This window comes from Falco punctatus (assembly GCF_963210335.1).
Source record: "Falco punctatus genome assembly, chromosome: 1".
Lineage (NCBI taxonomy): Eukaryota > Metazoa > Chordata > Aves > Falconiformes > Falconidae > Falco > Falco punctatus.
In genome coordinates, this window is record NC_137580.1 from 96,668,034 (window position 1) to 96,693,973 (window position 25,940).

General features: G+C 51.9%; 2 protein-coding genes across 17 annotated transcripts in view; one reads left to right on the forward strand and one right to left on the reverse strand.

Moving 5' to 3' along the window:
- RFLNA (refilin A) overlaps positions 1 to 21,006 on the forward strand; it is a 34,179-nt gene extending 13,173 nt beyond the window's left edge. Inside the window, exons 3-4 of one of the 2 annotated variants that reach the window (XR_013924682.1) lie at positions 1,759 to 12,505; positions 12,616 to 21,006. Coding sequence is in view for 1 of the 2 variants with exons in the window: in XM_080370785.1 (XP_080226911.1) it covers positions 1,759 to 2,092 (334 nt within the window). In the remaining variant the exon portion in view is untranslated. Of the gene's footprint in view, positions 1 to 1,758 lie in introns of both variants that reach the window. The other variant, XM_080370785.1, reaches the window with a different exon arrangement.
- A 730-nt stretch (positions 21,007 to 21,736) lies between these two features.
- Positions 21,737 to 25,940, reverse strand: part of NCOR2 (nuclear receptor corepressor 2) — a 252,056-nt gene continuing 247,852 nt past the window's right edge. For 12 of the 15 annotated variants that reach the window (XM_080369504.1, XM_080369506.1, XM_080369505.1 and 9 more), the window contains 3 exons: positions 24,208 to 24,435; positions 22,348 to 22,527; positions 21,737 to 22,234 (listed from right to left, as the gene is read on the reverse strand). In XM_080369504.1, the coding sequence (XP_080225630.1) occupies positions 22,059 to 22,234; positions 22,348 to 22,527; positions 24,208 to 24,435 (584 nt within the window). In that variant the 3' untranslated portion in view covers positions 21,737 to 22,058. The remainder of the gene's footprint in view (positions 22,235 to 22,347; positions 22,528 to 24,207; positions 24,436 to 25,940) is intronic. The other 3 variants (XM_080369507.1, XM_080369500.1, XM_080369496.1) reach the window with 2 other exon arrangements.

The following is a 25,940-nucleotide window of genomic DNA, read 5'->3' on the forward strand; positions in this document are numbered from 1 at the left end:
CAGGAGATGGTCCCTTAAAGCAGCGATGGAGGTGTTCTGGCCTCTTGTGGGGCTGGTGCTGCTGATGGATAAATGGTCTTGTCTCTTCTTTGCTTTTTTACTGGTGTGGAATGCACTGTGCAAACAGCATGGAGCAGTTCCACACAGCTTGGGGCAGGGTTGGTGGGAGGACTGTAAACCCAATTCCCACCCCCCACAACCTATGCAAACGTCTCTCTGGAAATGTACCCCAGTAAATCTCTGCTTGCTGAGGAACTGCCAGCGGGCATGTTTTTATGGTGATTACATCGGAGTCTTGTTTTATGTGTGCTGAATGACTTGCTTACACCCTAGCTGTGCAAAATACATTACGGCAGCTCAGATTACATGCAGTGCACAATCAGTCAACCCCCCTCAGGCTGGAGGTAATGACAAGCACACACCCAGCTTTTAATCTTTTTTATAGGGAGCTGCACATTCCTTGGCTGCTGATTGCCGGAGGAATGAACGTTTGGGGAGTGGGGAAAACAAGTGAAAGTCCTGCTGCTCCCCATGGCCAGGGATTCTAGGAAAAGCCCTCTACGTGGTCTGGTGTCCATATATCCCTTCTGGATGCCTACAGGAAATGGGCAGGGCAGTGACATCCCACATTTTGTAGGTTCTTCATCTGCAGCTTTTGACATGACCAATTCCTTTGAGACCAGTGGCTGGGATGTTGGACAGCCATAGCCCACAGCATCCCTTCACTTTACCTGCTATTTAACCATTGCTTGGGTTTTCTGTAGGCTCCAACAAGCAACCTTCACCCCTCGTCTCCCAGCACTCTGATTTTAGCTAGGTGAGCTTTGTGCTCTGATGGCAAGGCAATATAAAGAAAAAAAGACAAACGTAGCTTTGACAGCTCAACAAGTAACAATTACACCATGTTTCTGCCATCTATGAAAACTGTATTTATGGCATTGTTTTCCTGCCAGGCTAGAGCTTGCATGGACGACAGGGCCTGTGAAAGCAGCAGCAGGCATGCTGTGTTAAGTAGGCATCCCCTGACCCCAGTGTGGCATCCCATGGCTGTGGCCCACCAGCCACATCTGTGCAGCCCAGTTACTGGGGCAGTGACCCCCCCAAGACTAGCACTAGTAGTAGGGAGTGTGGTGAGACCATGAGTCAGTGATGAGGAGACCTTCGTTTCGCAGGAGCCCTCAGCATTTCAAGTTGATGCTGCATGGTTGCGCTTATTGAAAATGCTCAGGAAAATGGTGGATCAGGAATTTTCCAGGGATTTCAAGCCTTTCCTGCACAGTCCATGGATGCATGTCCAGTCCTCAGCCTCTGACCTATGCCAGCTGAAGGGTTTCACTATCTCTTGATGATTTGCTATGCTAGCAGGGTGTTTGCCTCCAGTGTAGCCCTCAAGGTTGAGCTGAGGCCCCAGTGATGCTCCCAGAAGAAACCAGAGGAAGAAATGGGTTGCTTGGAGCCTCTGCAACAAGGTTTTTTCTACCCAGGCATGAGCAGGCAGGCCTGGTCCTCTGTGCACATGCCCTGGTGAAATGCTGAGATGGATTCACAGCAAGGTGGGGTTCCACCAATATTCACCAGCAGGAAGGAGTCCTCTTGGCCCTCTGTTTTGGGTTGTAGGGTTGGCAGCTGCCCTGGCCGATTTCTGTGCGGTGAGAGGTCATAAACGTTGCCAGCTCCGAAGGGTTAGAGAAGAGTCCTGCCTGTCTTCTCTCCTTTGCTCCCTGGGCTGTGTTCCTGATACCTTGCTGTCCTTTGTAGGTGCAATTCCGAGGTGAAGTACGACTCCGAGAAGCATTATCGGGATGACATCTTCTACGGCCCCATTCCTACTGTCACTGCCTACAGTGAGACAGTCATTGCTGCTCCCAATTGCACCTGGCGGAACTACAAGTCCCAGCTGATCTTTGAGCCCCGCCAGAAGCCGCTGAGGTTTCAGAGCACGACCATCATTTTTCCTAAGCGTGCCAAGAACATTTACCGGACCACCCTCAACTACAGCTTGGGTTGTGCCAAGCGTTGGTTTGCTTCCAGTGTGCAGCTGGAACTCTGCGAGGAAACCAGCCCGTGCGTCATCTACAGTGAGACCCTCTGATCCGCCCTGCCGCTGGCAACCTTGTGACCTCAAGGAGGCTGTGGCCTTTGCTGTCTCTGGCTGGGTCTTCATTGATGGCAACTGAATATTAATGGCTGGAGAACACGTTGTCTTGGGTGAGGCTGAACTGGCTGGGAGGAGGCTTGCAGGGCACGGGATGGTTTTGATCAGTGAGAGGCTGGCTTGTATTTTGCGACGTTCCTGACATTCATGATCTGGATTTTATTTTTGTTTTTTTTCCAAGCATATCTATTTTTGACTTGTGTTTAGATGAAATCAAGATGACAAAGGACCCTACTACCCATACCAGAGTGCTGCCTTGTGAGCTCTATAGGTCTCGCCTAGGACATAGGTGAGACTCACTGTAACCTTCAGAGTTATTTTGATCTTTGCAAAGGGAAGACCAACTGCAGAGTCAGCGTCCAGTCTGCCCAGCACACACCAAGCCAGGTTTAGAGTTCAAGTACAGAGGAGGCAGTTATTTGTATCAATACATCGCAGCTTGCTCCAACAGCTCATCTGGGAGATAGCTGCAGTATTACACCACTGCAATAACCTTACTGGGAGGAGAGGGGACTGCCACCAAGAAAAAGAGGAGGAACACAAGCACACGGTGCTCTTGCTAGCAGCTAGATGTTTATCTACCATAGCAAGGCACAGCACAACCAGGAGATGGGAGAAAGGCCAACCCTGACACGTGGCCACCTGTTCTGTGAGCCCAGCCAAGAGTCTGCAGGGGAGACTGAGGAACCTGAATAGCTGAAGGGCTATTTTCTAAAAGTGCCCGAGTGATTTAGGAGCCCAGTGCTCTTTTTCAAAAGTACTGTCAGTCCAAGTGTGCCATGCTGTTCGTTGTCTCGAACACCCCATTTATAGGGATCTTTACGCACTTGCAGCCCTTTTGAGTTTCAGGGTAGGGCTGTATTGCAGAGAGGAGTGCAGACAGGGAGATGATATCTATCTTCAAAGAAGCCAGAGCAGGGTTAACTAATGAGCAAGGCTGCTCACCCTCTCAATAGTTTCCATACCTGTGGCGTGCACAGCTTCACTGACTGTGGAGGAGCAGCCAAACTTTCTCAGCGTAGAGCTTGAAGGATTGAAGAGCCCAAATCCATCCAGGTTTTCCTTAATCAGCCAGGCTGTAGCAAGTCAACAGGCACTTCACAAAGAGCTGAGCTGTCTCTGCAAAAGGATCAAGAAACACTGAGAGAGCAGGAGTCACTACAGCCATCCTAAGATAAACCATTCCCCACTGGTGAATCACATCTCCCAGAATCTCTTGACTCTGGTAGCTCACTGAAAATCTGCAAGAGCCTGGATTCCCACAAACCTATAACCTTTGAAAATAGCATGGAACTGTCTCAAAAAATCTTACCAAGAATTTTTGCATGCTACTCGGAAGAGTCCAGACTTAGAAAATAACCACACAGCTCCAGAAATCAGTTTCCAGCTTTCCCTCTTCTAAACTTTCCATTTTGTTCCTGACTTGCTGCGAGTCTGATGGAGTTATTTCAGAACACAACTGAGCAGCCAAGTCAGAAAACCTATTAACAATGTCAACAAGACAGAGCTGATTGCCCAGAACAGTTGACGCACAAACCCACAGAGATTAAAAAAAATAATCTGAAAAACTTAAAAAAAAAAAATTAAATAATGACTTACAAAGATACTTTTTCCATCAGTTTCAAAAGGCAATTGGTAAATGTGACCAGAACCATGACCTTTATGAAACAGAGTTCTCTTGTTTAAAATGAAGCACATTTTTTCCACCAGAGGTAAATATAAGGTCTTTCTATACAAACTTAAATCCTGACAGCTGAAGCATCATTAGTATTGAAAGATGTGGGCTATGGCAGCGATGAACTCTGCCTCTCTATTTGGGAGTTAGGACTTGGTAGGGAGAAATCTCTCAAAGGATTTCCAAGGCTTCCACCTACTGTTGAATTCTTTTCAGCAACACAGATACAAGGATTATATTTGTTATCGGTCAGATTTTGCTGTCACTGACTGTCAGCATCAAAGCCTGGAAAAGTAGCATTTGCCTCCAAAGGGACGATGATGCCTGAAGCAACCCTTCTTCCCAGAGCTCCTGCAAGCATGAGTGTTGCAGAATTAGCTTAGGCAGCAGGGCAGTTGAAGTGAGGATAAATGTAGTCCCAGTGCAACGTGAGCTGGCGATGCACTTACTTGCTAGCACATATTGGGACCTATCCTGTTTCGCCAAGTGCTGGTGAGCGAGTCTTGTGACCAGTGGAAATTCTCATCTGCCTTCCTGGGTACATCCTAAAGGCTTGGAGGGCTCTTTCCATGCACCTGTGAGAGTCTGTAGCAAAGCGGGGAGGTTTCCAAGCTGAGCACCAGTGTAATCCAGGTTCAAAAGCAGGGCCAATATTCATGCCCAGGAGATTCCTGCATGATGACAGATCAGATTGCAGGCATCTCCACTGAGCAAGCATGGAGGCAGGCTGACCTCAACGCCAAAGGGATGCCAGAGACTCCATATTGTGACCATACATCAGGCTTTTCTCCTGTTAACAGTTGGATTATCCCCCTGCTCCAAGCACAAAATCGAATTTTGATCTTGCTGGTACTTGAGCAGGACAGGTTTTCACCAGGAAATCTCTTTATTATGGCCAGCTGCAGGCTTCTGCCTGCTTTAGTCTGCTGTTAGTTCTACTTCATAAACATTGGCTGCGACAGAAAAAAAAGAATTCAAAGAAAGATGAAAAACTAGTGGGCAAATACAAATCTTGTGGAGAGACCTGAAGCACAGCCTGGTCTGTCACCAGGCAGGGACAGGGGCTGCTAAGGCAAAGTCTCACAGGTGGATGGTAGGGTGCAATGGAGGGCTGCATCCTTGGCGCAGCAGGGTCTACACACATCCAGGCCAGGCCTCTCTGAAGCTTTTTGTTTTCTTTTCTTTGCAAATAGATAAGAAATGACCTAACATGCTCCTGCTCCTTTAAGCTTCAGCAGTTTTTCTGGTTTTACCATGTCAGGAAAAAAAGACACAGAGTAGCTTGGGTTTCTAGGCTGCTGAACATGCTTTGAGCTCTGGAGCCATGGACAGGCCATGGTGGGCTACCACCCTGGACCACATCCAAACTATGACATTGCCAAGTATCTGAGACCTGTAGAACATTTTGAAAAATACCTTCTTATATGGTGTCTCCCATGGGCCCATCACAGGCTGCTTTTCTTCTCAGAGAAAGCTGGAATTGGAATGGGACTTTGTTTTTCCTGAGGACAAGAAAACCACAGAGGGTCAAGCCTTCACCCTTGCCTGGTTGCAGATCCCACCTTCCCCACCCACCCTCTGCCCCTATTGCTCCTATCCCTGTGGCTGGGTTAGGTGGTGGTAGAAGAGCAAAAGTTCATGTTGCTCATGACTGGGAAAAGTGATGACTTTTTTTCTTTTGCTTAAACACCAGAAACTGACTTTTGTGTGTGTGTTGCCAATTAAGAATCACACCAAGCAGCCAAGACGTGTCTTACCTGTTGCTGTGTCTGTACATCTAAAAGGAACGGTTAGTCCCACTAGAGATGTGTTTTTCTTTTAAGTGGAGCATTATTAATCTCAGCCAACAGATCTTTGTTCATGTATATTTTCTCGAAGATACAAATGATAAATTTATAGTATGGAAATGCTGCGTACAAAGGTGAGTTTCCTCAAGCAGCTGGGACCGTGGCTACATGCTTCCTCCCCAGGAATCTAATGTGGCTGATGCCCACAGTCCTATAAGCCTGATGGGTGAAGTCAGACTGCCTTTAAGAATTATTTTCCGTCAATAGTTATTTTTGAGATCAGAAACTTTCCCAGAATGTGTCTGTTTTTCGGATGGGGGGGGGGGGGGGGAAGGTTGTTTTTTTCAATATGGAAAATCACTGTCTCAAAGGTGCGGTGTCTGCCCTTCATCCTCTTCATTCCTGTGATTGTTTCACCCCTGAATGCAACAGAGCATGCTTGTGTCTGGTCTGCCTGTGTTGCTGTCATTGCATTTGGGGCCAAAAGGAGGGAACCCTAACTGAATACTGAACTTTCAGAATCTGCAGAATACTTTGCACAAACCACAGAGAACAACTTTGACCAAAACAGTTTACTGCTTCTTTTGTCTTTAATCTTTTTTTTTTCTTTTTCTTTCTTTTTTTTCTTTCTCTTTTTTTTTTCTAAGCCAGCTCTACTTGTCTCAATGTGAAATACAGATTCGCACCCTAGGTGCATACTTTCTGGGAATGATGAAACAAGGTTTGGGTGTTGATAGCAGTGTTTGAGTGAGCTGCTGGTCAGAGAAGTGAATGCTATTTACTATTTATGTTGAGTGTGTCTTTAAAAAAATGGGAAAGGTCACTAGAAGGCTAATGAGCAAAGGACTTTGTAGAACAAACTGAAGACTAAAGACTGCGTGAATCTAGTTTAGAGGCAAATGGTTCTCTGGGTGATCATTGTGAGCTAGGATATTTAGCCATTTTAGTTTTAACCTGCCTTTTTTCTGTAGGGAATGGCATCCTTGCCTGCCTTAGAGCTGAAACAAGATCGGATCCATCATCTGTCACAGTCATTCAGTCCCACTGAAGTCTGTGAGCATCAGTGTTCCCCAGGCTTGCGGGAACTGTGTGTATCAAGCACACATGCACAGAGCTGTGTCTCTGTGGAGGTGGGGGAACACACTATAGGGAATGATGGATCTTGTGGGATACTCACATTTCTACGGCCTTATAAACTCAGCTCCCTGAGGATCACCTCATCACTCACAAATTGATCTGTTCTGAACATCTCCCCTAAAGCTCTCCTATAACTATTGTATTTTATAAGTCTTGGGAGGCACTAATTCTTTTTCAGGTACTGTAATGGCCATCAAAATGAGCAAAGTATCCTACCATGTGAATTGTGACCTGAAGATGGGGTTGAAAGGTGTTTGAAGGTTAGAGAAGGAAAAAGAGAACTTTTAACTGGTGGAAATGCATAAGGATGTGTCATATTTTTATTTTTGTAAGTCTGATTCTCTAAGTGCTTGTAAAGTACTTTACTGTTGTATATGTGGTGATGCAGTAGTTCACAATATCCTTTTATTTTTATATATTCCCCCCTCCACAATAATCCCTTTCTGTTCAACTCATAGAGAGTAATTTAAGAAGACAAAATTTATATATCATAATAAAATGCTCAAACTATCATGCTGATGTATCCAGAATTTCCTCCCCCTTCCTTATCCATGTACTTGGTGCTTAATGCCCCTTTCCCATCCAGAGGGAATGTTTTTGGCGTGTCCCTCTCACCTGTGGGTTTCAGCCCAGCTCCCCATGGTTGGGAGGCTGTGGTCTCAGGCAGTCAGTGCTGTGATGTGTAAAACCTGCTCTATCATATATGCCCAGGAAGAGTTGAAAAGCAGAGGGCACAAAACTCATGCTTCTTGCAGAAGCAGTTTTACCTTTCAAAATGTCACTGGTCAGCAGTTTTACCATTTCTTCACTTGAAATTTCCCTTTTCCTGCTTGATCTTGTTCTACCCAGCTATGAAGCCTGGTGTTCAATCTAGATAATTCCTCTCACAGCTTTTCTATGGCCTTCAAGAGGAGGAAGAACCACCATAACGCTCATTTCATATCCAGCTATCCATGTCCTAGTACAGTATCAGGACCCCTGCTACGTCCTGGCTTTCCAGATCATGAAGGCAGATGGGTTGCATCAGAGCTAAACCCCTGTCTGGCCATGAAGTGCGTATTAAAGCCATTGCTGTAAATGCCTCAGGCTCACCAGCCAGCTATTAGTAGGGCGCTCAGCTGTCTTCCAAGACCTAAGATGTCTGCAGGGAGAATCTGACACTAATCCTTATGGAAAAATCACATTAGATTTATAGGGATGAAGTCAATAGGCTTGGACGAAAACGGCTGTTAAACTCTAAGGGATGGAAAGGAGGAAAGGCATGTTAGGCAAGAGGCTTGCTTCAGGTGCACGGGAAGTGCCCATGTCCTCATCCCAGGCTTTTTGACACAAATCACAGCTGAACTGCTCCTAGAATGAAGAATGGAAGACATGCTTATGCTCAAGCACCTGAGGAAACACAGCTTGGAGAAGGCAGGGCATGTACAAGACCGGGCGAGTTCAATGGTTGAAACCCAAATGCCAGATGAAGGACATGTGCATCCACTCCTGTTATTTAAATAAAACCAAAAAATGTGAATGCTGTCCAATGAAGATTCCTGAGGTGGCAGCTAAATCCTCAGCAGCAAAAGCAGTATTAGATGCAGGATATGTGTTTTGGCAAGTGTGCTTAGATGAGCTAACCCCTAAGCTAGTGGCTTTTACTGTGCTATTTGAATGTTGTAAATTTAAGCAGATGATGCTTGGTATTAGTTTTGCTCCTGGGATATTTCAGAGAGTAATTGCACATATCTCTGAGGGATTACAAGGTGCTGAAGTTATAATGGATGGACTTCGAATTTAGACTAGACGCCTTTATGAACAGAAGGAAAGGTTTAGGGTGGTTTTACAGACAGCAAGTATACTAAGTGTAAAATGCTAAAAGCCTCACCTAAAAGAAGTTGCTGATAATGGGCAGCTACAAATTAAATGATAAACCTCCACATGCTGGGATCCCCATTCTACTCAAGAAAGCAGAGCTGTAAGGGAACAATAGATGCCTTCATCAAATTTGATTCCATAGCTATGTACAATCAACAAACAGTGGAGAAATTAGCCAGGGAAGAACCTTACCTGATGCTGGAGTGGTAAAACCTTCCCGCTGCTGCCAAGCCTTCAGCTTGGAACTACCACGTGCAAGAACTTGGGCTTGGTCTCTGCTCCTTGTGCTCAGCAGATGGCAATGTCACAGCCTGGACCTGAAGAATTGTCTTTGGAAGATCTGGGCAATGCTAAGCAGTAGGGAAGTCGTATTATCCTCAGAAAAGTTGTGATGCTGTGCCCATGCGGAGGAGCCACCAGCAGCATGGCTATATCATGGCCACCTGCTCAAACTGTGTCTCCTCTGGCACAGGACACTGAACTGTCACTCAGGCCATCTCTGTGGGGAGCAGACATAGGATGGGAGTCTGTCCCAGCAGATACGCCTCAAGGTCCCTCTGTCCCCCAAGCAGCTGATTCTGTGGCTTCACAGCTACTTCCCAGAGCAGCCATCCCAGGATGACTGAACCCACCTGAGATGCTCTAGATGCAGCTCTGCGACTTCCTCTTGTCCTGTGATGCAGGTTCAGTGCCTCAGGGGGCACCTTAGCTTCAGTAGCTGAGACTCCAGGGTGGTGCATGGACCTCTGGATGCTTGGTCTGGTGGTGATGGTGGCTGGCACTCCTGACTGCTCTCTGCAGTGTCTGCCCCGCTGTGGTAAGGAGTGTATCTAGTGCTGATGTTCAGCTCATTGCTCAGGGGAGTGATTCCCACTGCAGATGCAGCCTCTGCGGTTACCCCATGGCCCGACAGAAACGTGGCTTGGCCACACAGGTTTGCCACCACGTTAACCATCCCCAGCTCTCCTGCCTGTTTCTAAATCCCCTGGTCTGGGTACACAGAAGAGGAGCAAGGACCTGCCCTGGGGCAGCTCAGCTTGTGCCGAAGCACCGAGTCCCCTTCCCCTGGCAATGTGCCCAGCCACAGCAGGGAAATGAATGCAGGAATGAATTGTTCACGAGTAGGATAGAGAGTCCTGGAACTGCTTTTTTTGGGTGTAAGGAGGAAGTTTTATGAGATCTATTTTATGTTTCTAATAATGATACTGGATCTAAACAGTTCCATGCTTTGGAGTCCCAGACAGACGGGGAGTTCACATCTACGAGGATGAAAATGCTCATCTTGCCAAGCCTTTGATTCTTATCGTATCCTTCCTACCCTGCAAACAGGCGGACAGCACATTTCTAGCATAAAAATATCCTCCTCTGCAGCTAACCACCTCCAGATTCCCTTCCTGAGCCTGTTCTGAGCCCGGTGATTAGACATTTCTATATACATAAACATTCATATCACCTCCTGGGGGTCTTCCTGTCTCACAAGCAAACTCTGAGACCAGCGGCTATTTGCAGCTCCTTGAAACACAAATGAGATCAGGGCTTCTTCCAAGCTGACTGCTGTGCTTGGGGCCTTCTGTGCATCTCCCCAGAGCACCTGGTTTGCACCCCAGCCATGCAGCCTCCTATCACCGGCCACCAAGACACACGGCACCTCCTGCACTGGAGAGCAAACTGCTCCAAACACCCTTGGCATGGCTGCAGGTGATGATGCCGCGCGTCTGCATGGACGGGGAAACCTTCGTGGGGATATGGGCACTTGCAGAGGGAGGGTGCAAAAAAGACGCCAAGTGCAAAGCGGTGGAGGAATGAGCAACACACACACACACAAGAGTGCAAACTGTATTCTCTTTGATGGAGGATTGTAGAAACATTACCTTCCCATGGGGCTTTACAGTGAAATAACCTGATTATTCATAAACTAGCTAGAACTATCAATCCCTCATTTATCATTTTCAACATAAATAATAAGGGCAAGAGAGGAACACGCCAGCAATAAACTAGTTATAGATGTAGTGTTGAAATCTGCCCATTTCCTTTGAATACGCCCCACTTACTGATAATAAACAGTGATCCAACTGATTCCTCGTCTGAGTCCTCGAGCGTTAGATTACAAAGGACACAAACCAATACACCGCTTTATGCTAGTGAAAGTCCATTTGGCATGATGTGCTGGAGGCCAGCTAGGAAAATGCAGCAAATAAAAAAAAAAAAACACACCACATTTTTCTGGCTGAAAAATGCCTGAGGAAATAAAAGCCTTTGTATTCTTCTTTGACCTCTTCCACTCACAGATGGACTTTTTTCTGTGCTTCTCACAGGGTGGGTTTTTTTAGCACCTGTATTTCAGGACATTCATTGTAGCTGCTGAAGAGCGTGGCTTGGCCGCCCAGCGCAGGGGACGGATCCCTAGCACCTGTGCCTGGCCAGGCAAGGGTGCACATCGTGCTACAGACCTACCGACCTGCTGTGGCCACGTAGGATGGCATTGGATTTGCAGAGCTGGAGTTTTAGCTTCAGGGCCAGCTTCTAGTGAGGCAATATGGGAGGGCAGCTTCTTGGGCCTCTTAGAGCATCCTTGGCTGGTTGAGCACAGGCTTTACCCTGGAACATAGATTGCACCAGAGGAGATAGCACCCAGAGCCACACAGATCCCTAACTAGTGTCTGGGGGAGGAGCTGAGCATCCTTACAGCCCTAGCCTGAGCCTGGTATCAAAGTGAAGGTGAAGTGCAACCGGAAATGGTGGAGCAGCACTTGAGGCTCAGGGTACTTTGCTAAGCACAGCACTGCTCTGCCTCCCACTCTGCCCTTGAACTTTGCAGCTTGGGCCCTTCCCGAGTCCTCTGGGACTTGTAAATGTTTTGGCAGCACCAGCCCTCTGCACAAGCCCCAGCTGTAGCTGAAGCACACTGTTAATGAGCCACGTGTTCTGAAGGCCTCCAGGCTTGGCACCGGCTGATGGGGACCCGTTGGAGCCCAGCTCCGTTAGCCGGCTGCGCTACGCTGTGCTGCAGCCCAGCAGAGCTGGCTGCAAAGTGCCCAGCTCAGCACTTTCTGGAAAAGCTCCATTTGCAGAGGAGCGGATGGTTTGGGGGAAGGTCCTGCCATTCTCCCCCCGCCACCCCCCCCAGCCCCTCCCCTGCTGCTCGCGCCTCCAAGAGTCTCTCCTCTATATGCACTCAGAAAGGGGAGGCGGGGGGAAAAAATCACATACGTTTTTAAACACTGCCTAATGATGAAAAATAACATCTGGAGAGCAGCCCTGCCCCTCACACAGGGTCCCACATCGCCACATATCGGTATGAAACCCAACAGGGAATTGGTGCAGAGGGAACCCATCAGCTTAGCAATGGGGCCGACTGTCCCGCAGGTGCCATCAGCTCGGGGACAGCGGCCACCCACCAGGGGACAGCAGGTACGTGAAAGCCCTGGAGAAGCGGGTGGCTGGCTAAAGCCATACTCACTGTTGGGAGATTTTTGGCAAGCAAAGGGAAGAGGGCTGCTCAGCAGCAGGGTGACCGTTTGCCTGTGCCTGTGCCTCCCATGCTGACCTGTCTCCAGTGGGCCCCCAGGAAAGAGGGGCACAGGAGAGACTCTGCTTCCTTCAAGCCTGTTTCCAAAGAGGCTCTTCCAGCCAACATTAACACAGTTTGCTTTACTTCCCAGCATGGCCCGGGGCAGAAAGCAACATCTGGACCTAATAAAAAGGCTGCCCTCCCCCCAAAGAGACCCAAGAGCAACCCCTGCTATTTGGTTTCCCACCTCTGCTATTTGGTTTCTTCTTCACCAGTGGATGGAGGAGGCAGCTCCGGCTCAGGGGTTGTTGCTGGTCTAAAAGGGAGAGGATGCTCCAGCAGCCTGTGGGGACTGGTAGCTGGAAAGTGGATCCAGCAAGGTGAGGTTATGTGGGTTTCACAGCTAAGGAGCCAGCAATGCTTGAACTGGTTGCAACTTCTCGTCGGGGTGTAGAGTTGAGGTATAAAGATTTGTTCTTCCCTTGAACAGAATGGCGCTCTTTTTCGGTTCCAAAAACATGAAAGCTGGAGATGGCCCTAAGCCAAGGCCCAGGGTTAACATCCCCGTGGGGAAAAGCTCTGCTTTGGTCCAACTGGAATGCAGATCCAGAGCTGGCACCCATCTTCAGGCACTCACCGGCCAGGCTCCTCGTGTCTGACCTCTGGCAGCTGCTTTGCTTTCTGGAAAGGGCTCAGGATGAAACAGCAGCAGAAAATACTCCTGGATCCTGGGCAGAGCTGGATCAGGATTGCACAGCTGAAGTCTGGCCTTTTGCAAACAAACACCCATTAGTGGAGCCCAAACCTCTTCAGAGCCCACATCTCACTGGAGCCCATTCGGAGCCCATCACGCTGCACCTGCTGGCAGCTGCTCTGAGCAGGGTTTGAGGAATGTGTTGGATGAGGATGGAGTGTCTTGAAGAGCAACCTTCCGGATGGTGTTGCTCTGCTTTTTGCTCTTCATGAAACCTCCTCTTCCCCCCATGCCACCGGAGGCAGGAGAGCTGCCCAGCAGCCCGCCAGCTGCCCCTCTCTTGCAGGCACCGCGTTTTCTGCAAATTCCGACCTGCAGCCTGTGGAGTTACTGATTTTGGCTGGGGCTGCACACCCGTGGGTGAGACCTCAGCCCGGCTCCCTGGGGCTTCTGCTTCCTCCATGGGTTCCTCACCCTCTGCTCAGGAGCACTGGGGGCTGCTGTGGCAATTACTAATGACAACGCGACGTACACCATCGCTAGCATGGCCAGACCTTGCAGCTAGTGAGATCCGTCTGTCCTATCCCCTGGCATTGCTTCAGTAAATACTGCAACAGAGTTTTCTCTGGGCTGAACATGCATCTAGTCATCAAAGAGATTGCAAATGACTAATAAATATGTAAAAAAGTCAGGGGGGCAGCAAAAATTTCTGGACCAAGATCAATCTTTACTGACAACTGCTGCTTTTTCTAAGTGAAAGTACCCTGCAGAGTTTAAAACGGCACCCGACTTCAAAGCAGAGAGCGCTCCAGATGGAGTTTACCATCATTGCTAACACCCTGTGCTTCGTCAGGTTACATGCATTTACAGAGAGAGACATTCAGATTATTCCCAAAGAAGGGAAACATGCTGGCCCTCTTGGACTCCAAACGATGTGTGACCGATGCTCTCTCCACAACGTAGGTGGCAAAATTGATCTCCAGGGCGGCCTCCCGAGCACCGCGGGCCATTTCTGCCGTTGCAAGGGTCAACAAGAAGAAAGTCTCACCTGTCGGGAGTTCCACCAGGGTTGCTGTGTCCAGACACCCTCCCATGCCCCTGGCACAGCATCGCTGCTGCGCCAGCAGGACTGAGCCCGTGGGGCCAGCAAGGCTGGGCAGGCAGAGCTGGACGGAGCCTGCTTGGCACTAGAGCTCCGCTCTGTGAAGCAAGACCCAGAAAGTGGCGTGTTTGCAGCACAAGGATTATACCTTTCAGACCAGTTTCCATAGGTTTTCTGTCCAGGGCCCACAGGCAGACACCCTCCCTGCCATGCATTTTGCAGTGGTGGCTTTGGACACCCTGGTGCCACCATGGGAAGGGACCTGCAGCATCCCCCATACAGGAGCTGCCGAGGCTTTCACCTCCCCAAGCCCCCCTGCATCCCCATTCAGTGATTCCTCCTCACAACGGCTGAAACAACAGCAGCTCCAGGCTGGAGAACTGTGCGTCCAGGGATTTTATTTCAGGAGCATTTCTGCAAAGCTGTGTTGGGTTGTTGTTTGTTTGTTTGTTTGTGCACCAGCCCACGAGCTCCTCTGAGAGCCCTTGCGCTTCACTAGTGCCAGCACCAACCTCAGCTCACTCCAGACACAACTGCTCCCAACTCCTGTTGGTGGCGAGTGATTTATTACCACTCTGCTGCCTGAAGTCCTCACAAATACTAATTTTGGTAATTACAGGATGCCAAAAAAGAGAGGATAAATAAACCTGACAATTAATTCAGCTGTTACCCCCCCACACACACATGCAGTGATGATTGTTCCCAAGTTTCTTACGGACCCAACGCTTCCCAGATGGGCATGCAAGCCAGGCAAAACACCCCTGCTTCTGCCCAGCGCCCTTCAGGGTCCCAGCACTGATAAGAGCCAGGCATTCCATCAAAAGCCGCTCCGTTTTCCTTCCAAGTTACTCGCCAGCCTAGAACGTCTCATCTCCTGCCAAGATCAGCTCTTTAGCCCTCTGCATCATTATCAGAGGATATATAATTTCATGGCAAATCACAAGAACTGTCAAATGACCAGTTGGATTGCAGTTGTTGGGAGAATATAAAATGCTTCCTGCCATCAGGAACCCAGGAACGGTTACCAGCTTTCCTGGCCAAAGGCACATCTGACCCACCAAGCTGCTTAGCTGAAGAGCTGCTGCTCTGCTGGGGGCTCTGTGCAGGGACCACGAGCTGACATTCTGGGGCTGGGTGCTAGCCACACATGGCTTTTGTATCCTGTGTGTGTTTGGTACCCTTTTCAGTTTTTAATCTTACCCTGCTCATCGCTGGGTACCACAGCTACATCCCTCTCCCCTCCCTGTCACCCACAGGGTACACGCAGCCTGTAGGAGGATGCTGAAGTCCAACACACAGTGTCCTCGCTCACGCAGCAAGGAAAACCCCGGGCTTGTGTTCCTCAACTAGCCTAGCTAGAAAACCTTCCTCTTGCTTTAATTCTTTCCAAAAGAGAAAAAAAGAAATTCCCTATAAGCCTAACCAAACACCAGTTCATCACCAGAAGGTGGCAAGGCTCCTGCACCTTCTTGCTGCCTCTGTCCAGGGCAAAAGCATCGAAGACCATCTTCCATCTTCACTTCCCCCTTCAAACCCCCCGTCTGCCACTCAGTCACGATACGACTAAATCTGGACTTCTGACTTTTTTTTTTTATTGCTGGTTTTTGAAGCCATCTGCTTTTGTCCCGTTTCATTTCCGTCTCTTTACGTAAGAGCTTTTAAGTAGACCTAAAGTTTTCCATCATTAAATCGTTAAGTGTTGGCCTTGAATTTAGAGTATTCCCACCTTCTGTTTCTTCAGCATCAGTGTGAATTACTGACCAGGGCTACTGCCGTCAGCCCTTGTCAGCATTTAAATCCTGATGCGAGAAGCTGAACAGCTTGGCTTCTGTTTGTACTATTTATTAACTTGTTCTAATTGCCTTCAGAGCGGCAAAAGCCTTTCCAAGAAGGATTTCAACAAAATCGCTGGCCTCAGAGATCTTTATATTGATGTCTAAGAGCCAGCAGGGATCTACCTAGTGCAGTGCCATGGGAGCTGGAGGAGCGTGCAGAGGCAGGAGGAGACAGGTTTGGTCAGCGTGGGTACATACCTGGAGGGAGTTCAGATGGCATCTGGGTGATCCAGAGGACCTAAGGTGATCCTTCAGCAACACAGAGGCAGGAACCTTTTGGGCATCCCCTGGATGGACACGCTAGTCATACGGCACCGGGGAGCCTTCCTCCAGGTGCTGCTGTAACTCGGACGAAGGTGACCACCTGAAATGCCAAGCCAGCAGAAGGCAGGGATACACCCCAACAGCAACACTCATCGCTGCTCTCAGGAACACACCGTTTGTTTAAAATCTATTTCTGAGCCCCAAGAAAGGCAGCAGAAGGCCCCCAAGTGCAAACCCAACTGACAGAGCCCTTCAAGGAACTAAATTCGATATAGTCACCCAATTTGCCCTTACCCAGAGCCATACCCCTCACCTCACCATCCCTCTTTCATCACTTGCCCTGTGAAATGCCCCCCCATGCACACCCCAGGGCAGTGGTAAGAGCTCCTCAGCCTTGGGGGGGCAGCCCCGTGGGTGCAGAGGTGGCGGGGGGGACACCTGGGGACTGACAGGTCCCAGCCCTGCCAAAGTCAACTGTGCCCCATGGGGCAGGTGTCAGAGGTAAAGCAATTCAGACCTGCAAATAGATACCAGGGCTTCTGTTTCAGGTCTTAATTAGGTAGTGGCTAATTAGCCTCCCCGATAATTTCCTGCAGGGCTTGTGAGGGATTATCCATTACCAGAATAGCTAGTTCTTAATTATTTTTTAAAAATTCCATTAAAATTCGATTTTTAAATTCAATCACAGTTGAACAATGTTTTCCTTGGCTGCTGGTCGAAGAGCAACGATGCCAAGGTGGCCTCCAGCATCACCCCTGCTTGACACTGGCAGGGATGCAGGTATCTGCTTTGGGGGGGTCTAGCTAAGGGGTGCACAGTCCCACAGCCATCCTTGGGTGCCACCAGCCTCCTCTAGTGTCTGCCATCCCTGGGGACCAGGGTACCCCAGCCCTCGCCCCCCCAGGCCCAGGTAAAAGCACCTGAAGAGCTTTGAGAAGCCGTTTCGGGAGGGTTCAAAGGGGGGTTGTGTTTCTGCTACGAGAAAGGCAACAAAACCAGTCTGGGTGTGAGGGGGTGGGAAGCAGCAGCCTTGGCAGTGGGATGCAGCTGGATGGCGTCAGCACTGCCAGGAAGGAATGGGGTGGGGGTGGGGGTGTTTGATTTCTGGGGAGCTGTGGGCAGGATGGAGCTTGACCGTGTTAAAAGAAAATAGTAATAATGATGATACTAAGAATATTGTAAAAATTAAAAATAAACCCAATAGAAATCAAAGTTTATAAAAATCAAATAAACATGAAAATAAATGGAGAGGAGCAATCACTCCTGCGAGAGCGGCTGCGCAAGGCATTTCATGCCAGAGGGATGCACTGGTGCTGGTGGGGGGAAGGCATGTGCACCCCAAAAGGGAGGCAAAGGGCACTGATGGGGTGACACACGCCTCTGGGGTTGGGGCTGCTGCCCCACAACCTACCAGACCTTTTCAGGTCCCTGCGAAGGAGGATCCTCCCAGCTCAGCAATAATAATGTGCTTAAATAGCTCCTGTCAGCGCGGGGGTGGGAGCCCTGTCTGCAGATGAGGAAGCCAGGGCGGTGGCGGGGGGCTGTGGGCCGAGCACCGATCCCCCAGGCCTTCCAGCGGGGTGGGATGTCCCATCGCGGTTCAGCCAGCACACTGCCCCCTTGCCGGGGTCCTCCCCGCAGCCCCATCCCCACGGGCGCCGCAGGAGGATCCCAGCACCCCACACCTCCACCGGCTGCCCCACACCTCAGGGTGCTTGCCGGGCTGCTTGCCATGCTCTGAGGGTGCACAGCACCGCTGCCGCCCACCCTTTGCCCCCCACCTGAGCCCATTTTACCTTGGGACACCCCCACCAGTGCTGGGGTCCCCAGCCCACCCCTCAGCCCCTCGCCATAGCCAGCCCTACCTGGACTCATGCGTTTTGCTCCCAAATAAGCTTTTTGGTTTGGGTTTTTGTTTGCTTTTTTTTATTATTTAACGAGTAAGGCAATGTTAGGACACTGCCACCCACGCCGCTTGCCGGTGGGCGTGCCGAGCAAAATAACAGTGAACAAACCCCTTCACCTTGAGTAGAAGACCCCCACCCCTCCAGAGCAAGCTGTGGAAATATTTACACCTGGTGGTTTCTCTGTACAGCCCCAGCTATCACACAGCTCACTTCCAAACAGCTATGCACACGCTGTTGTACAAAAGGTAGATATTTCCCCCAGTACAGTTCAAGCGATAAATTGTCCAATAATTTGTTTGCCTATTTGTACAAGTTACAAAGCTGGCCAACATCAACTTTTAAACTTGGGTGTTTTGTTGGTTATTTTCTAATAGTTTAATGTGACTTTCTGCTGGATTGCACAACCACGGCCGGCAGCACTAGGAAGGGCTGGTGGGACCCTGCCATGAGGTTTTGGGGTGCTCAGGGATGCTCTGGTCCCCAGCCGGGGGGGCTGGTGGGGAGGGGCATGAGGGCCAGAGTGGGGCAGGACAGGAGCATCATGACGTGCAGGAGCAGCAGCTCCCCCTTTCCCAAAACCACGCTACCCCCAGGCCACCTGTGAGCAGGGAAATGGGGGGGCTGCCCCACAGAAGAACCCTGGGGCCAGGCACATCCCCACTGAGCAGCTGCGAGGCCCCTGCCCGGCACACCGCTAACTCATTGATTTGACCCAAATTAATTAATCTGCAGCCGGAGGATGCTCCCTGCTCCAGCACCCTGGCAAGAGCAGCTCAGGGTTCCCGGACAGGAGCTGCTGCTGACCCGTGTCCCCCCGCCCTGTGTCCCCTTGTCCCTACTGCTCAGGGATGCGCTGGGGGATGGGTGGCTGCAGGAGGGTCTGTGTGGGGGAGGGTGTGCGTGGCGACACTAGATGGTGGAGGCGAAAGGCAAAAAGCACCAAAAGTGAGCCATGCCGTGGCCATCTGTGGGCTGAGCCCTCTGCAAGGGGGATTCCCAAGCGGAGGATCCCACCGGAGCAAAACCCACGTGTGTCCCAGTCACGGCCAAGCTCAGACACCCCTGGGCTGCTCCCCTCCAGCCCCCAGCCTCCGACAGGCTGTCCTGGTGTGACAGGGACACACAGCACACCCAGGGCCCAAGCTCTGGAAGCATCAGCAAGGTGTCCTGCTCCCCACTCCAGAAACGATCCCAAAGGATCCCACCGAGCAGGGCTGTGAGGCTGCCGGAGCCTCGCAGCGGCTGGGGGTCACCAGCACCTCCCCATCCTGCAAACACCACTCTGCCCAGAAGGTGCTGGGTAACATCTGCCCACCCACCCACTCACCAGCACCGAGCCACAGACCCCAGAAGGACTAAACCAACCTCAGAAACATCTGAAAGCTCTTTCGGATGCCCTCACGCACAGCCCCTGGCAGCGGCTGCGCCCTGGGGGTCCTGGCCAGCTCCGACCCCTCGCCCTGCACACACAGACACGATAGAGACAAGAAAAGAAGAGGAACGTGGCTCCGGGGTTAGCACCGAGGGCTGGGACAAGCTCTTCACCCTCCATCCCTTGGCTTCAGGCGCCGGTCACATGGTGGGTGAACGAGGACAACCCAACCCCGCGCTGGTGATGGCGAGAAGGCGGCTCCGCAGCTCCTGGCTGGATCCTGAGGCTCTTTCCGACGCCCCAGCACCTGGCCGCGCTCAGCCCGCGGGTCAGCGCAGGATGCCCACGCCGCGAGGAGCCCGACACCTGCATCCCCAGCACGCGGCAGGGCCGGGTACCACCGACACAGGTCACAGCTCCGTGTGCCACCCCGGGGCAGCAGCCGGGTCCTGGCCCTTCTCTTGCCCCTCTCAGCCCAGCGGGGTCCCTGCCGGCAGAGCTCCACGGCACCTTCCACCAGCACCTGGCACCTTCCTGCACCTCTGCAGACACCAAAGCAGCACACAGTATTGCTACTGTGCCAAGTGGGAACTTTATTCTTTCTTGTGGTTTGTTTTTTTTTCCCCCCTATTTTTTCCCCAGTAGTTTAAGGAGGCGGCTTTGAAGATGGGTTGGATTTGGATTATTTTTTTTTTCCCCAGCAAAATCTGCAACACTTCAATAGCGTTACGCCCAGACATCAGCTCTGTTAGTTTTTACATCTCAGAGCCACAGAGACACCAGCAGCAATAACCTGGGAACGGAAAGACTTCCACATCGCTTGTGCATTGTCTTGGATTTTTTTTTCTTTAAAAAAAAAAAAAAAAAAAAAGCACAACAGAAAAGACACAAACATTGATGAACATTCATTAAAAACCTGTACATTGTAAAAAAACAAACAAACAAAAAAAAAAAACCCCAAAAAAAAGAAACAAACAACCAAACCCCAAACAAACAACAAACACCATCATTCTCTTGCTTTGAAATCAGAATCAACCTGGGAACGTTGCAGGGGGAAAAGAAAGATCCACCGGGAAGGTGACAGCACCGGCCTTGCCGCTGGAGCCGTGCGTGGGATGCGAGGGCTGCCGGGGGGCTGTGGGGGCTGGCTGCCCCCCCGCCACCGCCGAGGCAGAAAGTCTGTGCCGTGCTCTGGGTTCCTCTAGCATATAGAATGCAAAGCATTTAATACATTTTTTTTTTTCATTTTTTTTTTCCCCCCAGAGCGAGAAAGCAGAAGTGAATGAAAAAAAGTCTAATATTTTGTTCTTTAACCATGTAACTGCAGATATGAGCCAACATCATGGAATGAAAAAAATAACGTAAAGTAGAGCATTCGTGTGTATCACAAAAATACAATAAAAACTTTTTTTTTTTTTTTTTTTTTTTTTTTTTTAAGTTTCCTGTGAACTCCCTGCCATGCCGGCCTTCTGCCCGCTCTGCCCCTGCACCCGGCCAGCTCGAAGGGCTCTGGAGAATCAATGTCTACAACCAGCAACAACAATTTCTGCTGAGTCAGCAAAGGTGTGTGGAACGGGGGGCCCTGCAACCATGGCAAGATTTTGTTTGGGTTTTTTTTTTTTTTTTTAAACTAAGTTCATACATTCTGACTTACAGATAACTTTGATGGATCGTTACCTTCTTTTTTTTCTTTTTTTTTTTTTTAAACCCTTCCATACAATGGACAAACGCATCAAAGCCTGCATGTAAGAACAGAACCTCTTTTACAGCATGTAATACTGTGTTTTGTTTAAGTCCTTCCTTGCGTAAAATATTGACAGAATTCACTGAAGGTATCAAAAATATACCCTGTAGACCAATACAATTTACAATTGCCTTTTCTCACCATTCAGAAAACAATGCACTTAAAGCAACCGAGCCCCTCCGTGGGCAGCATGCGAGCCAGCCCGGGGACATCCCTGCCCGCCCCTCCTTCAGCCCGGGATCACTCCCACTGGAAGAGACCAGGATTTTTGTGGTTTTTTTTAGGAAACAGCTCCTCACTCCCTCCCCTGCCCGCTCATCCCAGCCACGTCCGACGCGTGTTGAGACCACCATGGGGCTGATCCGGCTTGCGACGTGGGTACGCCAGGCAACCAGCCCTGCGACCAGCTGCGGGGAACTAAACCAGGGCGTTCCATCCTGTCACTTCTTAAAACAGGTATTTTTTTTTTTCCTCTCTCCTTTAACCCGCTCAAGGTTTTACATTTCTGTGGCACAGCCCCACGGGTGGGATGCAGGAGCATCCCACAGCCCCTGACCCGACTCCGCGGGACCACGCTGGCCCTGGGACGTGCATGCTCCGGGCATGCGGCCGCTGACGGTCCCTCCCGAGCGCGGGGGTCACTGCCCAGCCAGGCTGCCAGGATCGAAGATGGGTTCCTTGGGTTTTGTCTCGTTAAGGCTTTTTTCTTTTCTTTTTTTCAGACCGAAGAGGATGCAGAAGTTTCCAGATGTTGAGAAAGAAAAAAAAAAAACGCCAAACAAAAACAAAAAAAAAACCACCAAAAAAAAAAAAGATACAGAACCCGTCCCCCCAAACTGTCTGGTTGGGAGGGGAAGGAAAGAAAGAAAAAGAAAAGGGAAAAATAAAATAGCTCTGCTCCTGCATCTTCGCTCGTGAGAGCCGGCGGGGCCGGAGCGGTGGGCGCTCGCCCTGGGCATCCCACTCGCTCCCTGCGCCCTGGGTTTGGTCGCCGTCTCCCTGCCCCTGGCTCGCTTCATTCACTGTCCGAAAGGGTTTCGTACTGGGAGCAGAGCAGGGGCTTGGGCTCCTCGTCCCAGGCATGGTGCTGGCTGCCGGGGGTCCCCTGCGGCACGGGGGCGGCGGGGGCTGCTGTCACCACCCCGCTGGGGAGCCGCATGGTGAGCGGGTTGTAGGGGAATGGCGTCGAACCTGCGTGGGGCGGAGGAAGCAGAGGGTCAGCGCCGGTGGCAGGGGGCTGCCCCCCTGAGCCCCCCTGCGGGGGTGGCACGGCTGCCGGGGGGGCACATGCCCCCCAGCCCTACCTGCGGACGAGGGCCTGTCCTCCCAGACACGGTTGGTGAGGGGCGTCCGCCGGTTGCAGTCCCCCTCCGAGTGCACCGAGGAGACGGAGGGCGGCCGCTCGCCCGAGGACAGACCCGGGGCCGGCGACTTGGCCTTGCGGCTGTTGGGTCTGGCCGCCATCTTTGGCTTGCCCCCTCCTCCTGCAAAGAGAAGCACCCGCTTGTCACCCATCTCATCGCGGCAGGGCTCAGGGGGGTGGGGAGGGGGGCGGGCAGCCAGCACTTCACTCTTAACAGCTTGCAAAAAAATGGCTGGTGGCAGGAGAAAAGCCCACCCAGGGGCCGATGGCACCGCAGCGGGGAAGGGTGATGGGGCGCGGGTGGCCAGGGGTCTCTGTCCCCCCCTGTGCTGCTCTCCGTGTTGTGGGTTGACGCCACCATCCGTCCCGCGGAGCGGAGCAGGGGCCGGAGCAGCCGCATGGCTTTGGCCAGGCTGTTTCCCTGCTGGGTCCGCTCCCGAGCCAGCTCGCAGCTCAGCCCATGAACACGGCTCCCAGGACGGGAGCATCATTCTGCACAGGGACCCCCAGGAGCTACGTGGGTGCTGGAGCCCCGCACGCATTCCCCATTCCCGTGGTCTACGTGGCCAAAACAGTCTTTAATCCGTTCTTACAGGAAAATTCCAGATGAAGTTTAGCCAGTTTTTAGAAGGTTTGAAGCCCCAAGGGGCTCTGCTGGGGAGGTTAGCCTGGCTAAACCGGGGGGAGCTCCCAAAGCGGGAGGGAGGGATGGGCTCTGCATCCCACCCTGCCTGCCCAGGCAGCCTCTGCCGGGCATGGGGAAGCATGGCTGGAACAAGCTGCTGGTTTCATGCAGGAGCCAGAAAAGCTTTTCTGCAACAAGCTGAAGAGCACCTGCTCTGAGCTGACCCGGAGGAAGGTGCAAGTGCGTCCCCAGGACCCTGCTCCTCGACTTCGGGGGCTCTGCGCCCACATTGCCAATGGTAACCCCCGGCGCCAGCTGCCGGGGTCTGCACAGGGCGCTTGCAAGAGGCAGCCCACCCTTTGCAGGCATGCGGGGCACAAGATGCTCTCCCCCATCCATCCCTGGTCCCCCCCTCTCTTCCTTAACTGGGGATCCGCAAGAACAACCCTCCCAGCTGGGCTCAAGCCTCCCCTGAATCCGAGCAGACCCCGCTGCAGTGCCCAGATGGCTCCGTGAGCCCCGCCGGGGCCATCAGGCTGCTCCCCCCAGCTCTGCTCTCTGAAGCCATCCCCTCTCCATCGCTTTTAGCTCCCTTACGCTCTTGCTCCAGGCACCCCCAGGTCCCCACCAGCCCTCTGAGCCCCAGGCTGGAGCCTGCCCCGACCCCCTCTGAGAGCAGGGTGGGGAGGGAAACGCCGCCCTGTGCCACATCCCCCCACACCAGCCCTTCTCAGCCTCTTCCCCTAGTTCGGAAGCAATGATCCCCCCCGGGGTTTACACAGTTTGGGGTGGCTATTTAAGTTCATGGCTATGATGGCTTTATGGGTGTGGGGTTTTTCCCCAATAAATCTTTTCATGGTGTTCAAAAAAAAGGAAAAAAAAAAAAAAAAAAAAAGAAGGAGATATTAAAACCCAACAAAGGGGGAAAGGAGCACAGTCAGTGGTTTAGAAAAAGCAACAGCACCTTCTAAGACTATTAAATTAACATCAAACAAGACCAGGATTAATCAGCAGATTCACAAAGCTCAAAGCTGGGGGAGGGAGGGGAGAAGAGAAAACCAAAATGAACAAAAATGGGGGTGGGGGGTGGGGGGAATAAATCCACCCACAAAAGGGGAAATGTAAAGGCTGAGAATTAATAACACAGAGAGAGCGAAGGTGGAGAGGGCTGCAGACCTGGCAAGGAGCGCACGTCCTCGTTTCGTCCATCAGCAGGAGTTATGGGCATAGCAGCGGGCAGGCTTGCACTGGCATTCAGAGAGTTAAAAGCATTGGCACTGAGAGGTGAGCGCTCTTCCCACTGCTCGTCATATTTACCCATTAGGGCTTTCCTAATTATTGCCTCCAACCCCATGTTGGTACTGGAATTCTCTTGGACCGACTGGCTCCTACAACTGATTAGCCCTGGGAGATACGGGAGAGGGAGGAGAGAGGGGACGGGAGATGGGGGGGAGCCAAATGAGAAGAAAGATGGGGGGACGGGGAAAAGGGGAGAAAGGAGACAAGGGAGAAGGGAAGAAACAAACAGTCAGCACATTCTCGCAAAGCAACAAACTTTGTCATCTTGTTCTTTAAAGCGCTGCGATGCACCCGTCCTCCTCCTCCCCGCTCCATCCCACCCCAGGGCTTGGCAGGGGCTGGTGGTGGGATGGGATGGGACTTACTCTGGGACTGGGGTTTCTGGGGTGCTACAGGCAGGCAGGGTTCACTGGGGATGAGGGCTTGGAGGACTGCAGGGAGGAAGGGTTGTTACTGAGCCCCAGGGAGCAATTACGAGAAGGGGGTGGTGGGGTGGGCTGCGCTCCCAGCCCAGCCGGGCTCTGCACGGGGGCAGGAGAGTCACCTGGCTGTGGGGTCCATAGGGATGCACACACAGATCAAAAGTCAGTGTGCCGGGGATCTGGAGGCGGGGGGGCAGTTTCCCATGGAGGAAAAGTCAGGGAAGGAAGAGGGAGCACCCCGCAAAACCATTAAGATGGGAAAGAGGTGGTTGATTTGGCCCTGGCAGAGGGGTGGCAAACGCAGGCAGCCCCGGGACGAGGGAGCCGCCTGGGGAGCTGCCTGCCTGGGGTCGGGCTACGCTGGGGAGAGGGGAGAGGCCTTTCGTCCCTCCTCGTGCTCTTTGTAAGCCCTCTGCCCATCACCCCAGCCCGCTCCCCTCCTCCCGCAGGCCGGGTGCCCGCTGCGGACCGGAGCCCCCTGGGCTGAGCCGCGGCTGTGACAGGATGCAGAGGCGAAGTGGTGTCCCCGCGTGGGTGTGAGTCTCAAGCCATGCAGTTATGGTGCAGCACCGCACAGGGACCAGAGGGCACTAGGCTCAGCCACGCCACCGTCATTCCCAGTGTGGCGGTTACAGGGAACAAGCAAGGGCAAAATACAGACACAAAAACAGCAGGCTGGCGAGGGGAGCCCAGCTGCAGCCCCCCGGCTCCTTCGCTCGCCCCATCCCGGAGGTGTTCACACTGGGATCGCTGCCCCTCTGCTTGGGAAGGGACGGATCCCGGCTTCCTTCGTCTTCCCTGCAAACGGGCAGGGTCCCTCCTGGTCGCCTCTGGCCAGACCCCGGCCCCCAGCTCCCTACACTCCGCCTTTACACCTCCCCCCGGCACAGCAGGAGCAGCTTCAACCAGGGGATGCTCACCCCCCCAAATTCCGTCTGCCGCAGACCCTCGCGTCCTGGCTGGCTGCACCCTCTCATCCCAGCTGCCGGCGTGAGCCGGCTCCTTCTCCCAACATGTTCGCCCTGGTGAGCAGTGTCACAAGCAGTGTCACAAGTGGTGTCACACCACTGGTGGCCATGTCTCACCGCTGGTGGCCGTGCCGGGCCCTCCTGCCACACACAGCCCTGGCCCACAGCACCGCCTTGCCCTGGCTGCAGGAAAACTGCCGCTCCTCCTACTGAAAACTAA